This window comes from Antechinus flavipes, chromosome 2 (assembly GCF_016432865.1).
Source record: "Antechinus flavipes isolate AdamAnt ecotype Samford, QLD, Australia chromosome 2, AdamAnt_v2, whole genome shotgun sequence".
NCBI lineage: Eukaryota > Metazoa > Chordata > Mammalia > Dasyuromorphia > Dasyuridae > Antechinus > Antechinus flavipes.
In genome coordinates, this window is record NC_067399.1 from 492420572 (window position 1) to 492439179 (window position 18608).

Sequence of the window (18608 nt, forward strand, 5' to 3'; positions counted from 1 at the left end):
GAAATCCCACTACACACCTCTCAGATTGGCTGACAGGAAAAGATCGTGAGGAATGTTGGAGGGGATGTGGGAAAATTGGGACATTAATACATTGTTGGTGGAACTGTAAATAGATCTAGCCATTCTGAAGAGCAATTTGGAACGATGCTCAAGAAATTATCAAACTGTGCATACCCTTTGATCCAGCAGTGTTTCTATTGGGCTTATATCCCAAAGAGCTCTTAAAGGAGGGAAAGGGACCCACATGTGCAAAAATGTTTGTGGCAGCCCTTTTTGTAGTGGCAAGAAACTGGAAACTGAATGGATGCCCATCAGTTGGAGAATGACTGAATAAATTGTGGTATATGAATGTTATGGAATATTATTGTTTTGTAAGAAATGATCAGTGGGGTGATTTCAGAGGGGGCTGGAGAGACTTACATGAACTGATGCTAAGTGAAATGAGCAGAACCACAAGATCATTGTACACAGCAACAACAAGATTATATGATGATCAATGGCTCTCTTCAACAATGAGACGATTTAAACCAGTTCCTATTGTTCAGTGATGAAGAGAGCCATCTATACTCAGAGAGAGGACTGTGGGAGCTGGGTATAATTCACAATATGGCATTTTCACTCTTTTTGTGGCTTTTTGCTTGCATTTTATTTTGCTCCTCTTTTCTTATGCAATACAATAATTATATAAATATATATGCATATATTGGATTCAACATATATTGCTACCATGTTTAACATATATTGGATTACTTGCCATCTGGGGGAGGGCATGGGGTAAGGGAGGGGAAATTGGAACACAGGGTTTTGCAAGGACTAATGTTGAAGAATTGTCCACACATATTTTTTGAAAAATAAAAAGCTTTAATAAAAAAAAAAAGAAAGAAAGAAAAAATGTATAGAGATGTCCTAATTCGAATTCACATATGGACTAAATCTTATTTTAGATGTGAACCTATTGATTTCCCTTGATAAAACTAAAATTCTCTAACAAGATAACAAGGCAAGAAGGTAACAAGAATCACATATAAAGTGGATTTCATTTAATAGAACATTAGGTAAATGCCAACAATCTGAAAAGCAAAACACACAAACAAAAAATACCATAATGTCTCCTTGTGCAGGAGCTCTGGGGCTCCTAACTCCCAATAATTGCCCAACATATTGATGTTTCCCTGGTTTCATTTATCCCTGGTCTCATATGGTTTCTTTTACTTTCATGCTGAAAAGTTCTCCCACCAAAAAATAATGAGACTCCATCTCAAGTTTGAAAGATATCCTCATCAAGTTTTATGGAAGCTTCTTGTGGAAGAGAGTGCATCTTTTCAAACTATAGTTCTGTAATATCTCTTTTGACACCAACTGGCTCCTCTGACAAAAGCTCAGTCCAAAATGCCACTTCTTTCTCCTTTAACTTCTTGTCTGTCTTCATGATAATGTCAATTTGAAGGTACTCTTCATTCTGATCATATACAGGCCACTTTATTAGGCCTTCACCATTGGGGTTTCTAGAAAAGTAACAAAATTTTAAACTACATTAATAATTAACCATAAATAATAATCATGGTTTTTAAAATATTTCATTAAATTATTTAAAAATAATTTTAAGAGTCACAAAAGCCAAATTTCCAAGGATTGAGACATTATTAAGTTTCTACCTTCTCAACTATACTTTAAATTATCATATAAGGCAATTAAGCAATAATCATCAACCATTTTTACTGGTTAAAAAACAAAAAAGTAAAACAGTGGAAATCTATATAAGGAAGAATCATAAACAACTGAACCCAATAACTATGTCATTACCCCCAAAATATAAATTCATAAAATACTTGGGGACAAAGTTCATATTTGACTGTGGAAAAGCTATGTGTGGAGAAAAATTGGTTCCATCCTCCACTTCTAGCTCAATAATGCAAGAAATTATTGCATAATAATGCAATAATTAAAAGAAATAAGAAGCACAGTTAACAAAATGTTTATGTGTTAACAAGGTGCTAATAACCTTTTAATCCATTTTAGAAGTGTGAATTCAGGGCAGCTAGGTGGCACAGTGGATAGAGCACCAGCCCTGAAGTCAGGAGGACCTGAGTTCAAATCTGACCTCAGACACTTCAACACTTCCTAACTGTGTGACCCTGGGCAAGTCACTTAACCCCAATTGCCTCCGCCAAAAAAAAAAAAAAAAAAAAGGAAGTGTTAATTCTTGTCTCTAAATGAATTGGAAGCAGTTCCACATTGACTGGAAAAACAATTGGAAGGGACTCTTAGACTTCAAAATTCTGAGTTGCTAGCTCTGCAGTCCCACAAAGAGGAACCTAACTTTAAGGACTAATGGGTGCAAAAGAGGTAATTTCTCCTCCTTTCCCCACCTCTGACTATAAGAACTATTGCTTAGAAGGATCACTTCGAAAATTTTTGAAACTTGTTTGAGAGGTAGTTGAGAAATAAACATCCAAGACCGGATGCAATGTTGAATTGCTGGACCACTGATAATAAAAAACAAAGAGAGAGCCTGCTAAAGATTCAAGAGAGATTTAGTTCTGGATATTTAAAGCCATCCTTCAGTGAGAAATTTAGACTTTGGAAGGCAAGTTAAGAAAATATGCTATTTTAGATAGTATGGGATGGGATAGAGTGAAAAGAGATAGAATAAGTGAAGCAGTTGAAGCTTAGGAAAAATTTGATAGGATACCTGATAGGGTCCTTAAGAAGCGAATAGCCTTATGTATTCCCATGGAGATGCTTCATTACCAATGCACTCTAAGTTTTTATCCATTCTTCTTAAATAAGCTATAAATATTTGTGGGAAATTATTCCCCAAGATCAAAGGGGGAATGGGAATATGTTGTAGCTACTCTTCTTATCATGTGATCTTGGTGAATGTGTTAAAGCTAGTTTTTATCTACTGATTATTATTGAGAAATACACTGGGAGTTGATTATTGTTGTCCTTCATTCTCAAAGAGAACCAAAATAATATCACTATGTCAGAATTAAGTTCCAGTGTGTCCAACTCTGGCTGATTAGACCAATATGAGCTCAGAATGCTTTGCCTTAGGTCAGATCTAACCTGGGATTGTATCTAATATTTGGGGTAGTTTGCAATCTCATGTTTCTTCTGAGATAATTCAATTTTGCTTTACTCATAGAGCACAGCACCTTCTCTGATGAGGACGTGCCATACTGGGTGGTCCTCTGTCAGTGTCTTCCACATCATACAATCAATTGTAAATTTTAAGTCTTAAAAAAGACCTTAAGTGTCCTAGCATAGCTTTTTTTGACCAACTTGTGATCAACATGTAAATGCTTGCCCCATGTGAGTTCTCCATAAAATAAACTTTTTAGCAAGTGTACATTTGGCATTGAAACAATGTGGACAGTCCAACAGAGTTATGTTCTCTCCAGTAGAGTTGGAATGTTTGGCAGTTTGTTTTGGAAAAGGAAAAGTTTCTGATATCTTATCCTTTCAGGTGATCTTCAGAATCTTCCTAAGACAATTCAAAAAGCAATTCGGTTTCTTGGCATGGTACTGGAATAGTGTCCAGTTTCGCAGGCATATAACATTGAGGTCAGCACAATGACTCTGTAAACTTTCAGTTTGGTAGTCAGTATATTCCCTCTCCTCTCCCACACTTTCCTTCACTGTCTCCCAAACAGTGAGCTAACTCTGATAATGCATATGTCAATTTTATTATCAATGTGGTTATCTCTGGAAAGCATACTGCCAAGGTATCCACAGCATTCAAAATTTCACCATTTGCTGTAACTGATGGTTCCACATATGGATGGTGTGGTGCTGGCTGATGGAGGACCTATATTTTCATGTTGTCAATTGTTAGATCAAAATTAGCACAAGCATCAGAGAATTGATCTGTACTTTGTTGCATCTCAGCTTTGGCAACTGCATCAAGTGTACAATCATCTGCAAACAAAAAATCACTCACCAACATGCCCTCTACTTTAGTTTTGGGTTGTAGCCTTTTCAAATTGAAGAATTTATCATCTGTGTGGCAGCTGACTGATTCTATGATTGTCCTTATTGAAAGCATCTGATAATACAGTTGAAAACATCATGCTAAAAAGCATGGGAGCAAGCATGCAGCCTTGTTTCACTCCATTGTGTTTGGGAAAGCTCTAGCAAGGGTCCTCAAACTACGGCCCATGGGCCAGATGCAGCAGCTGGGGATGATTATCCCCCTCACCCAGGGCTATGAAGTTTCTTTATTTAAAGGCCCACAAAACAAAGTTTTTGTTTTTACTATAGTCTGGCCCTCCAACAGTCTGAGGGAACTGTGCCCTCTATTTAAAAAGTTTGAGAACCCCTGCAAGCATTGCCCATTATCCAGAACTAGGGCAAGCACACCATCATAAAATTGATGTATTATACTGATGAACTTCTCTGGACAACCAAATTTTGACATAATTTCCCATCAGCCCTCATGACTGACTGTATCAGAGGCCTTAGTCATATCTGAAAATGTTGCATACAGATCTTTGTTCTCTTGGAATTTTTCCTGGAATTGTCAAGCAGAAAATATCATGTTGACTGTTCCTTGGCCCATTCTGAAGTCACATTGGCTTGCAGGGTGATGATCTTTTTCCAGATGTAGAATCAGCTTTTTAAATAGGACTGGCAAAAATCTTCCCAGTAGTGACTAAGAAAGAACTGCCCTACCTTGTGATTGTCACAGAATAATCTATCACCTTTTATAAAGATGGATAATGGTGGCATCCTTGAACTCCTGGGCCATAACTCCTTCTTGCCATATAATCTGGAAATTTTATGAGCAATGGATCTCCCACCTTGTCAGTTGGAATATAATCATTACCCAGTGGTTTGCCACATGAAAAGAGTATAATGGCATTCAAAGCCTCTTCTTCAGCTAGAACTTCAGCTAGGGAGTGATTGATTTCAATTTAAGATAAATGGTCAATAGCTTCAATATTAATTGATGATGGCCTGTTTAAAAGATTATGGAAATGTTCAACCCATCTATCTGGGATCATGTCCTTATCACTAATCACATATCCATCATCACTGAATAGTTGAGGTGTACCATAGGTCTTTGACCCATAAATAGTTTTCAATGCACTATAAAAATGCTTTGGATTGTTACTATCAGCATGAAACTCAATTTCATCTGCCTTCATTAGGTAAGAATATTTCGTCTTTCTAAGTTTCCATTGTGCTTTACTTTTGATAGAATTGAATGCTACCTTCTTGAAGTTGGATGAATTGGTATTCCCTGCAAAGTTCTCATTTTTCATTTAGCAGTTTCTATTTTCATCAAACCAGACTTGATGTATGTGAGTGTTCTGACCCAAAGAAACAACTGTAGTGCCGTACACCAAATCTCTGAAAGCTGCCAACTCTTTTTCGATTCCATTGTTACCAATTGTGTATTGGCTCAATTTTCCCTCCAAGTTGGCAAACAACTATTCTGTCTAAGAGAAGCACTCTAATGTGTTGACATTAATTCTTCTAGTAATCTTTTTGCTTTGGACCAACTGTTTTTGTTGAATGTGAATATTCAGTTTGGATACACATATTAAAAAAAAATTGGAGAGGATAAGTCTGTGATCAGTGTGGCACTCTGTATCAAACATTGCCTTTGTCACTCTCACATCCAGTCTGTCTCTTCTCCTTACAATCATATAATCTACTAAATGCCAAAGTCTGCTGTAAGGGTGAAGTTGTATTACATTTAGGTAAAAGGAAAGTTATGAGAAGGTCATGAAATGCACAAGTCTTCAGTAGTAAATGACTATTGCTATTGCTGTTTCCTTCAAGGACTCCCTGCCATCTGATAGTCTGAGTCTACTCTAGCAATATGTCACTTAGAATTATATGCTTGTCCTTTTTGGGCATTGTTGATAAACAGTCTCCAAGTCTTCATAAAAATTTACTTTGTCATGATGGAAGCAAAGGTACTAATTATGATGGCAAGGTGTTTTCTTTCCTTCAAATGACAATTACATTGTCATGAGCCTGTTATCCACTCCTTTTGGAAGGTATTTGAGCTTGTTCACTAGATTAGATTTTTATGGAAAAATCTGTACCGACTTCGTGGCACTCCCTTTCATGTGATCACTGCCTTGTTTCATATAGGGCTGCTATTTGGATGTGATACCTATTGAGTTCTCTTGCAAAAAGATCTTTTCTTCTTTAAGGTCTATTGGATTTTGTGTTGTTTATAAATGTGTGTACAATTCATGTACCGAGGGTGAGTGATATCAGCTTTTCAGAAGTTTTTGTACATTTTCACTGTGTTGGCTACAGGGTGGGATTCCTACCTGCCACACTAATCAGGCAATTTTTAAAGCACCTTTTTTTAGCCCTTCCTCACGCAGCAGTGTGATCCTTAAAAGTTGCTCAGACACCCAGGGGGCTGCTAATTCCACTCCACTACAAGATGATTCTATGGACTGAGCCATCTGTGTGCTGGGTTGTGACTAAAGCTCTTAGTGTATAAGTACCTGTTGCCTCCTCATTTGCCCTTTGCCACAAGGCTTTCAGGATCGAAATGGTAAAATGGTATGGTGATATCTTTTGATTTATGTGTAAATTGGATTTAAATGAGACAGTTGCATGAAATCCTCAACTTCGCTCTCTTTTACAGAGCCACTACTATCCGTTGACAGAACAGAGTCAAGATGACTGATGATGACTTGAGGTGAGGTGGATGATGGCGTCTTCCAGGTGTAATCAAGCTCTAAGCACTCCACAACACCTGCTTCACCTCTATGGCCATTGGAACAAATTGTTCTCATCCATCTATTCTTTTCACTTATTTATTTAATATATCCACCCCCACAGTTGCATTCAAACCAAAAAAAAAAAAATTACATTTGTTTCATCTATTTATTCTACTGGAAATCTTTACATACTTGGGGTAGATACCCCCTTAACTCACCATAGGATTTGAGACCCCTTGGTTACTCTCAACCTGGTTTAACTTGTCTGGCTAAAAAGTTTAATGGGTTGTGGCCACTATGCATGCTGCAGGTTCTTGGAGCCATGGGTGAGAGTTAGGTGAATCAGGTAATCACCAAAGGTAGAAAGCAGCTTTGTAATGGGTCAGGCAGCTCTCATCACAGAGGTCCTAGTTTTCCCTGAACAAACCCTATACCTCTATATATGAACTATAGAGTTTTAGGATTTGTAGCCTTAAGGTGAAGCATGTGCCTTCTTGAAAACTAATCTGGGAGCTCAAGTTGTGAAGAAGCCTCTAGTTGTTGTTTCAACAATTATTTTTTAAACTGGAAATTAGCTTGGTAGAAATTATATCTAGATTAACAACTTCAATACAACGTATTTCTCAAAAGTTAAAATGGATATGTAAACTAAACATTTAAAATACCATTGACTGTTAGTGAACCAGAAAATTTATCTTTTATAATTATGACTAGAGAATGAATTCTTAACCAAAGGATAAGAGTAATCACAAAAAATGGAATATGCTATCAATTAAATGAAACTGAAAAGTTTTTGACTGAACAAAATTAATGTAAATAAGTTCAGAAAGTTATATTGGGAAATAATGAAAATATACAAAATTCTGTTATTGTTCAGTAGAGAGGTCATCAAATAATATGAGCAAGTAGTTCTCAAAAGAAACTTTTAACCAACAAAAAAGAATGTTCCAAGTTACGCTTAAGAGAGAAAAAATATTAAAAAGAAATCTTTAAGGTTTCACTTCATATTTAACATATCTGCAAAAGTGACAAATTTTAAAAGAATAAATATTAAAGGTGTTATGAAAAGACAGGCAAGCAAATAACACAACATTTATGGATTATAAATTGATCTACTCACTGTAGAAAGTAATTTGTAATTAGGAAAGTAGAGTAATATGTCTGGGATCAACCTATTGACCCAGATAGCTTATTTCTAAGCATATATTCCAAGAAAGTCAACGATAAAATATTAAAAAGCCCTTATACATCAAAATGTTCATAATGAACTTTTTGTAGCAGTAAATAAATAGAAACAAAGTAGATGCCAATCAATTGGGGCCTGGATACCCTCTCTATAATACATGATGGTATATCACTGCTTTCTAATAATAATTAATGTGAATACATAGAAGTATGGGAAGACTAAACAGAACTAGGAAAACCATATATACAATGACAATGATAAGGACACCTCAAAATCATAATGAACATGCTTGACCCAAAGAAGAAAATTTGCCTCCTTCTAAAATTAAAGGATGGTATATATAGAAGGTATGTATGTCAAAAGTATTTGGTGTATCATAAAAGTTTTATAAATTTATTAAGAAATAAGAGGGGAAGGGTGTAGGATAAGGAGAGGTATAGAAGACAGTATAGATTAATGGAAATGGAATAAAAAGGGAGGGAAAGGATTGGAGGAGGGCAAATTAAGCAATAACAAGATAAAGAAGCAGATAGAAATAAAGTGGAGGAATCAGCAAGAATAGGAAACAAGAGATACACACAAATGTAATAATAATGTTTGGGAATAGAATTTATTAGAAAAAAGTAGAGGTAACAAAGTTCATATTAAAAATATTCAATCAAAAGAGAAAAATAGAAAACTACATTATATATGTGTCATATTAACATTTCAAGACTATTTAAAGTCTGGTTTAAAGTATAAGAATCAAATAGTGCTGTAATTTAGAAAATGATGAATTGGCAGATTAAGAAAATATGGAAAGACTTGGCTGTAACAAAGATGATGTTATCCACCTTTAGAGAAACAGAATAAACAAACATTGTATAATCTTATATAGAAGTATGTGAATGTAAATATATATATATAATATGTGATTATAGATACATTTGTATATGTATGTACATATATACACATATGTATGGATACATTCACATATATATGTATATATGTGTATATACACACACACACACACACACAATCTCCATGCTATATACACACAATCTGTTGCCTGCTTAGGGGAGTTTGAGTGAGAAAAGGGAGGAAAAAGAATAAAATAAAAAGTGCATAGCTGAGAACAAAAGAAAACTGATAGTTCTGAATACAATGTATAGAACTTATTATAAATACTTTTTTGAAGTGGAAATTTATTATTTTATATTTTGAATGCTCTCTTATATTCTACTATGCACAAAACAATTATTTATGTTTTTTTTTCTTTTTCCTATTTTTTAAATATGTAAATAAAAAAGAATGTTATAAATTATTTCTATATGTAATTGGGGGAATAAAATATTATTTAAAAATTGAGTTTATCCATTCTGAAAAAAATAAGAGCACTTATAGGAGAAAGTAGGGATGATAGGAGAAAAAAAGTATTTGAACATTTTTGGGGAGAAAATGTTTCCCTCTTCTTGTTTACTAATCTTACCCATTCCGAGCAAAATTGGTCCAATATTTCATCATTTTCCTGCTAAGTTGCTTCTCTTCTTCCAGGAAACTCTCTGAAAATAAGAGCAGAAGGTATAATGTAACTAGATTTTAAGGATCAAAACCAGTTATTCTTCAAATTCCCATAGAACTTTTGCCTTTACACCTTGTTTCCTTTAGGGGGCTTTCCTTTTTGTAAACTTCCAGTTTTTTTTTTTTTTTCTTTTATTGGGTGCTTTCCCTAAGCAATACCCTGATTTTATTTATGAAACTTAAAAAAAATTTTGATTTTTATGTATCCTGTGTCCTACAGAAATTTGCCAATTATCAAAAGATAACTTATGGGAATTTAATTGCTAGTGACATAATTTTAAACATTAACAAGTTTTTGAAAAGCATGATGACAATGGCTGATGTTATATAGTATCATAAGATTTTACAGCTTATGGTAGGGTCATCTAGATTTTACATAATGTGAAGATGAGGTGATCAAATGATCTACACAAGATCATACAAGTGTAAGTAGCAAGCTGGTATTCGACTGCAGATTCTCAAATTCTCACCCCAAACCCCTTGTTCTCACTATGCCAATATCTAACTTTGCATCTAAAATCTGAGTGTTGTATTAACATTCTACCTAAAGGTCACTGTTACTACTGGCAATGGAAAAGGAAAGGAAAGAGGAAAATGGACTTAGGGGTTTCTTTCTGGATCTTCAGGAAGTCCCATAAAATCAGATAGACTCTAAAACACTTGAATGGGACAAAATTGGAGAGGCCTAAATATGATGGTAAAACCATGGGACTGTCGCCTGAACCATCAGAACATTAATGGATTCTCTGTGACATACAGAGACTCTTCCAAAGTATGGTCCTACATGGTTCCTAACATCATTTTCAAAGACAGCTAGGTTACCCAGTGGATAGAGGGGAAGGTCTCTGGGTAGGAAGACTCATCTTTCTGAATTCCAATCTGGCCTCAGATACTTATTTGATATTTGACCCTAGGCAAGTAACTTAATTCTGTTTGCCTCAGTTCCTCCTCTGTAAAATGAGCTGGAGAAGGAATTGGCAAACTATTCGGGAAGTTTTGCCAAGAAATCTCCAAATGATTTTTCTCCATTATTTTTTTCTGATATAGAATCAGACATGACAGAAACAACTTAACTAAACCTCATTACCACTTAACTTTAATCTGAGCAGTCATCAAATGGAATAAAGTTCCTGGAGCACATAGTATTCTCCCTAAAGAAATGCACTCAGATTATATTATTTTCCACAGTGCATTCTAAATGAATGCATGAATCATTCTAAATGAATATGTGGTCTTAATATTAAAGTGATCATATAATAAAAACTGGAAGATAAATAAATCATATACTTTTCATAGTTATAAGTACAAAATGTATCCTTAAACAAGTAATGGATAGAGGCAATGAAAAAGATAAAAATGATTTTATAAAATCAAAAAGCTTCTAAACATACAGAATTAATGTAACCAGAATAAGAAGGGAAATGGTTGAATGGAAAAATATTTTTTTCAATTACTCTGGCAAGTGTTTGGTATTAAAGATATATAAATGAATATGTGTGCTTATATATCTGTTATTACCTAATAAATAAGTGTTCAAAATATATGAATAAATATTTCTCAAGTGCAAAATTTTAATAGCTCCATGAGAGGATGATAGAAATCACTAATATTAAGAGGACTATAAATCAAAGCAAACCTGAGGTTTTATTTCATACATTGCTAATTGCCAAAGATAACAAAGAATGGCAAGAGTTGAAGGATGATAGGCATACTATATAATGTTGTAGGAAGTGTGAACTGATTAAAAAATGAAAAGGAGTTTGGTTTTATGCAAATAGAATTATTGTGTCCATATATTTTGATCCAGAGATTCAATTACAGGGAATATACTTCAAGGAAGCTATCCACAAGAACAAAATCCCCATATATAGCAAAATATTCATATCAGTACCTTCAAGTGCTACTGAAGAACTGGAAATAAAATAAATGGCCATTGATTAAGGAATGGCTAAAAAAAAAATTGAGTATATTGGTATAATAGAATACTACTGTGCTATAAGAATTAATAAATATAATGAACACTTACAAGCATAAAAAGTTCCACATATAGTTAACAGTGCTCCCCAAACCTAATATATATAGTGGTTAAAACATTGTAAATAAAAATAACAACCATTCCCCCATCAAAACTGAATATGACAAAATACAAGCAAAATTTAAAAGAACTATGACAGGACATTCCTAATTCATTCCTTTTTAGAGGAGAGACGCCCACTGATTCTGCGTAGTATGCATACTTTAGCACTTTTTCACTGTGTTGTACTGATTATACCCCTTTTTCTTTTTTCTTTTTAAAACACTATTTGTTATATAGAATAGCTCTTAAAGAGGGAAAGGGGAAGGAAAACTATGGAAAACTATTATGGTGTTTAAAAAATAGACATGAATGAAAAATTATTTTTAAAAAATACATTCAGGGGATACAGCCAAGATGGATAGTGACAGGACTTTGCCTGAGCTCTTCCTGGCTTTCCTTGGAATCAATCATAGATCAAGTCTCTGAATGGATTTCAAAGTGACAGAACCCACAAATATCTGGAGTATGACCTCCATCATATCAGGCTGTACTTGACCAAATCCATCCAGTTCAGAAGAAAAGCTTATAATAGCACTGGCCCCAGTGCAGCATGAAGCTCCTGTCCCTGTAAAGGAAGTTCAGGACACTCTTCTCTATATCCCAGGAATAGAACTCAACCTTTAAAATTGAGCAAGAAAGCAAAATGAGCTCTGATCATATATAGTTATTGTGGAGACAGGGAAGAATGGACATTAAAGGAAGAATGAGGTCATTAAAAACAAAACATCTCCAGATGAAGCTTCATAGAGGATACAAACTGGTCTCCAACTCAAAAGTCTGTCTTGGAAGATTGAAAAAAGAATCTTAAAAGAGAATTAGAAGAACAATGGGGAACAAATGGGGAAATAGAGTTTGGAAAAGGAAACATAGAAATTGAAGAAAACAACTCTTTTAAAAATATATAGGGGCTGGAGCCAAGATGATGGAGAAGGCACACTCAGCTTTCTGAGCTTCTCTTATACCCTCACTACTAATTATTAAATTCAGCCTCAAAAAAAGCACTTGATTGCTAAAATTTATGAAGATTGGAAGAGCAACAACTTTACAGCCGAAGATAATCTGGAAGATCACCAGAAAAGGTTTGTCCTGAGAGGTGGGAGAAGACCAGTGCAAGAAGGGATAGAATCAGAGGCTAGCATATTGAACAAACTGGGTGGGGGTAGTCTCCATAGAGGGCTCTACCATAGATTGACTGCTCTGCTTTGATTGCAAAGTAGTAGACTAGCAGAGAAATTAAAACTGAAGATAGAAGGTACTCTAAAAAATGCCAGAATCTAACAGGATCTAGCTATACCTACCCAAAACCGGAATTGAGGGAACCAGCACAGGCCACAGCATAGGCCTTTTGCTTGGGGCAGTCACAAATCTGCAGAGCAGTGGGGGGCAGAGTCCAGAGTAGATTCTAATGCGCACAGTAAGGGGCCCAGCCTGGGGCAATATAACTTCCGGCAGCCCGACTGTCCTCCCCAGGGCAGAGACACTTCTGGTGCCGGGCAGGATAATTGCTAATACCCACAGCAGGTTTTTGGCTACAGTAGTGACACTTTCACTGCTCGGCCTCTAGCCCCAGGGTAGCCACTAATCTGCACAGGGGGGATTTTAGCAAGGCACTTCCCCAGCTCAGACTGTGCCACCCAGGCCTGAGCTTTTCCCACTCCCACAGCCAGGCCACTCTTTGCAGCCCATTGGTGGGACAGCTACTGTTCATATACCTACTCCTGCTGTGCAGAGGAAACTGGTAACCTCCTTGCCCTGAAGGCAGACCCTAAAGGCTTTTTAAAAAATGAGTAAAAACATCAAAGGGATGATCGATACATTCTATACAGAAAGAGAGGCAGGTTTTCAATCCTGAGGAGACTAATAGCAGATAGTCTCCAAACAAAGCCCAAAGGGGGATGTAATCTGATTCCCATCATGCAAGGCTCTCCTAGAAAAAAAATTATAAAAAATCTTAAAAGAGAGCTAGAAGAAACATGGGGAAAAGAAAGAGAAGCTATGCAAAAGAGTAAAAACTTCCTGAAATGTGAATTGAAAAAGGTAAAGAACTCCCAGGAAAGTAGGAAAAAGAAAATAACTTGGTAAATATATGTGTGTGTGTGTGGGGGGGGGGGGGGGGGTGTATGTGTGTATATAATGAAATGGAAAAAAATTCCATAGAGCAAAACAATTCATTTAAAAACTCAATTGGACATACACAAAAAGAAGTAAAAAAAAAAAAAAGCTAATAAAAAAATTACTCATTAAAACTCAGAACTGAACAAATAGAAATGAATGATTCATTGAGATATCAAGAATCAGTCAACTAAAACTGAAAAAAGAAAAAAAGAAAAATTAGAAAAAAATGGTAAATATCTACTTGGAAAAACAACAGACCTGGAAAATAGATCGAGAAGAGATAATCTGAGGATTATTGGACTTCCCAAAAATTATGATTAAAAAAAAAAGCACCTAGATACTATTTTACAGGAAATCATCAAAGAGAACTGCCCAGGTGTAATAGAATCAGAAGGTAATATAGGCATTGAAAGAATTTGTTGAACACCTTCTGAAAAAGACCCTAAAATAAAAACTCCAAGGAACATTGTGGCTAAATTCCAGAACTATCAGACTAAGGAAAAAATATTACAAGCAGCCAGAAAAAAACAATTCAAATACTGAGGTGCCACAATAAGGATCACTGAAGATCTAGCTGCTTCCACACTAAAAGATTGAAGGGCCTAGAATCTCATATTCCAAAAGACAAAAGAACTTGGAATGCAGCCAAAAATGAACTACCCAACTAAGCTGAGCATTTTCTTCAAAAGAAGAAGATGGACATTTAATGAAACACATGTATTCCATTTGCTTCTAAGGAAAAAAACAGAACTAAGCAAAAAAAAAAATTGATCTCCAACCATAGGACTCATGAGAAGCAGAAAAATGTAAAAATAACTCTTGAGAACTGTATTTCGGTTGTAGATATACATAAAGAGTATATGTACCATTTGATTTTATTGATATAGCAAAAAAAGGAAGTAGAAATGGAAAGGGAATACTATCAGAAAAAGGGAAAAGACGAGATAAAAAGAGGGAAACTACATCATGAAGAGGCAAAGGAAACCTATCATATCTGAGGGTATTTAGAGAGGAGGAGGAACATTGTGTGAATCTTACTCTCATTAGAGTTGGCTCAAAGAGAAAATAATTGACACATTTAATTTGCAGAGAACCTTCTATCACTTCATTAAAAAGTGGGAGAGGAAAAGGGAAAAGGGAAAGAGTAATAAGGGAAGGGTACAAGAAAGGGGAAGGGATTCAAAGAGGGTGGGAGGGATACTAAAGAGGGAGAGATGCAAGTGGTGCCCATAAGTTTAATACTGGGAAAGGGGATAAGGATGGGTAAGAAAAAAAAAAGCATAACCTGGGGATAATAAGGTGGCAGGAAATACAGAATTAGTCATTTTAACAATAAATGTGAATGGGATGAACTCTCCCATAAAGCAGAGGTGGATAGCAGACTGGATCAAAAGTCAGAACTCTACAATATGTTTTTACAGGAAACATATTTAAAGGTGGGAGATACATACAGAGTAAAGATGAAAGGCTGGAACATAATCTATTAAACTTCAGGTGACGTAAAAAAAAGCAGGGGTAGCCATCCTTATCTCAGATCAAGCAAAAGCAAAAATTGATCTAATTAAAAGAGATAAGGAAGGAAACTATATCTTGCTAAAGGGTAGCATAGACAATGAAGCAATATCAATACTAAACATATATGCACCAAGTGGTATAGCATCTAAATTCCTAAAGGAGAAGTTAAGAGAGTTGCAAGAAGAAATAAACAGCAAAATTGTAATAGTGGGAGAACTCAACTTTGCACTCTCAGAATTAGATAAATCTAACTACAAAACAAATAAGAAAGAAGTTAAAGAGGTAAATAGAATATTAGAAAAATTAGATATGATAGATCTTTGGAGAAAACTGAAGGTGACAGAAAGAAGTATACTTTCTTCTCAGCAGTTCATGGAACCTATACAAAAAATGGCCATATATTAGGACATAAAGACCTCAAAATTAAATGCAGGAAGGCAGAAATAGAAAATGTTTTCTTTTCAGATCACGATGCAATAAAAATTATATTCAACAAAAAGTTAGGGGTAAATAGACCAAAAAGTAATTGGGAACTAAATAATCTCATCTTAAAGAATGATTGGGTGAAACAGCAAATTATAGACACAATTAACAATTTCACTCAAGATAATGACAACGAGACATCATATCAAAATTTGTGGGATGCAGCCAAAGTGGCAATAAGGAGAAATTTTATATCTTTAGAGGCTTACTTGAATAAAATAGAGAAAGAGAAGATCAATGAATTGGGCTTGCAACTTAAAAAGTTAGAAAAAGACCAATTTAAAAATCCCCAATCAAATACTAAACTTGAAATTCTAAAATTAAAATGTGAAATTAATAATATTGGAAGTAAAAAAAACAACAACAAAATTATTAAATTAATAAATACAACTAAGGTTGGTTTTATGAAAAAACCAATAAGATAGATAAACCTTTGATAAATCTGATTAGAAAAAGGAAAGTGGAAAATCAAATGTTATTCTTAAAAATGAACAGAGAGAACTTTCCACCAATGAAGAAGAAATTAGAGCAATAATAAGGAGTTACTTTGCCCAACTTTATGCCAATAAATTTGATAACCTAAGTGAAATGGATGACTACCTCCAAAAATATAGGCTTCCCAGATTAACAGAGGAGGAAGTAGATTGCTTAACTAGTCCCATTTCAGAAAAATGAATAGAACAAGCTATTAATCAAGTCCCTAAGAAAAAATCCCCAGGACCAGATGGATTTACATGTGAATTCTACCAAACATTTAAGGAACAATTAGCTCCAATACTATATAAGCTATTAAAAAAAAGAGAGAGAGAATGAAGGAATCCTATCTAAATTCCTTTTATGACACAGACATGGTACTGATACCTAAACCAGGTAGGTTGAAAACAGAGAAAGAAAATTATACACCAATCTCCCTAATGAATATTGATGTTAAAATCTTAAATAAGATATTAGCAAAAAGACTACAGAAAATCATCCCCAGGATAATACAACATGATCAAGTAGGATTTATGCCAGGAATGCAGGGCTAGTTCAATATTAGAAAAAACTATTAGCATAAATGATTATATCAATAACCAAATTAACAGAAACCATATGATCATCTCAATAGATGCAGAAAAAGCATTGGATAAAATCCAACATCCATTTCTATTAAAAACACTTGAGAGTATAGGAATAAATGGACTTTTTCTTAAACTATTTAAAACCAGCAGTAAGCATCATATGTAATGGGGACAAACTGCAACCATTCCCAATAAGATCAGAAGTGAAACAAGGTTGCTCACGATCACCGTTACTATTTAATATTGTATTAGAAATGTTAGCTTTGGCAATAAGAGTTGAGAAAGAAATTAAAGGAATAAGAATAGGCAATGAGGAAACCAAATTATCACTCTTTGCTGATGATATGATGGTATACTTAGAGAATCCCAAAGACTCTACTAAAAAGTTATTAGAAACAATCCACACCTTTAGCAAAGTTGCAGGATACAAAATGAACCCACATAAGTCATCAGCATTCTTATACATCACTAACAAAACCCAACAGAGTTACAAAGAGAAATTCCATTTAAAGTAACTACTGATTGTATAAAATATTTAGGAATTTATCTGCCAAGGGAAAATCAGAAACTTTATGAGCAAAACTACAAAACACTTTTGACACAAATTAAGTCTGATCTAAGCAACTGGAAAAATATTAAATGCTCTTGGATTGGGCAAGCAAATATAATAAAGATGACCATACTACCTAAATTAATCTATTTATTTAGCCAATCAGACTCCCAAAAAACTATTTTGATGGCCTAGAAAAAATAACAACAAAGTTCATATGGAAAAACAAAAGGTCAAGAATTTCAAGGGAATTAATGAAAAAAAAAAATCAAATGAAGGTGGCCTAGCTGTACCAGATCTAAAATTATCTTATAAAGCAGCAGTTACTAAAACCATCTGGTACTGGCTAAGAAATAGATTAGTTGATCAATGGAATAGGTTAGGTTCAAAGGACAAAACAGCCAATAACTTTAATAATCTAGTGTTTGACAAACCCAAAGACCCCAGTTTTTGGAATAAGAATGCATTATTTGACAAAAAAATGCTGTGAAAATTGGAAATTAGTATGGCAGAAACTAGCATTGACCCATACTTAACACCATACACCAAGATAAGGTCAAAATGAGTTCATGACCTAGGCATAAAAAATGAGATTATATATAAATTGGAAGGGCATAGGATAGTTTACCTCTCAGACCTGTGGAACAGGGAGGAATTTATGATCAAAGAAGAACTAGAGATCACTATTGACCACAAAATAGAAAATTTTGATTATAACAAATTGAAAAGTTTTTGTACAAACAAAACAAATGTAGACAAGATTAGAAGGGAAACAATAAACTGGGAAAACAGTTTTACAGTCAAAGGTTCTGATAAAGGCCTCATTTCCAAAATATATAGAGAACTGACTCTAATTTATAAGAAATCAAGCCATTCTCCAATTGATAAATGGTCAAAGGATATGAACAGACAATTCTCAGACGAAGAAATTAAAACTATTTATAGCCATATGAAAACATGCTCCAAATCATTATTAATCAAAGAAATGCAAATTAAGACAACTCTGAGATACCACTACACACCTGTCAGTTTGGCTAGAATAATAGGGAAAGATAATGTGGAATGTTGGAGGTGATGTGGGAAAACAGGGACACTGATACATTGTTGGTGGAATTGTGAACACATCCAGCCATTCTGGAGAGCAATTTGGAACTATGCTCAAAAAGTTATCAAACTGTGCATACCCTTTCATCCAGCAGTGTTTCTACTGGGCTTATACCCCAAAGAGACACTAAAGAAGGGAAAGGGACCTGTATGTGCCAAAATGTTTGTGGCAGCCCTGTTTGTAGTGGCTAGAAGCTGGAAAATGAATGAATGCCCATCAATTGAAGAATGATTGAATGAATTGTGGTATATGAATGTTATG

The 18608-nt window shown here is 34.7% G+C and overlaps 1 protein-coding gene across 1 annotated transcript in view; it reads right to left on the reverse strand.

Moving 5' to 3' along the window:
* Positions 1-605: 605 nt before the first annotated feature.
* Positions 606-18608, reverse strand: part of LOC127546835 (liver carboxylesterase 1-like) — a 50763-nt gene continuing 32760 nt past the window's right edge. The window contains exons 14-15 of the mRNA XM_051973768.1: positions 9350-9422; positions 606-1505 (exon numbers count right to left, since the gene is read on the reverse strand). Coding sequence (XP_051829728.1) covers positions 1328-1505; positions 9350-9422 — 251 coding nt within the window. The 3' untranslated portion in view covers positions 606-1327. The remainder of the gene's footprint in view (positions 1506-9349; positions 9423-18608) is intronic.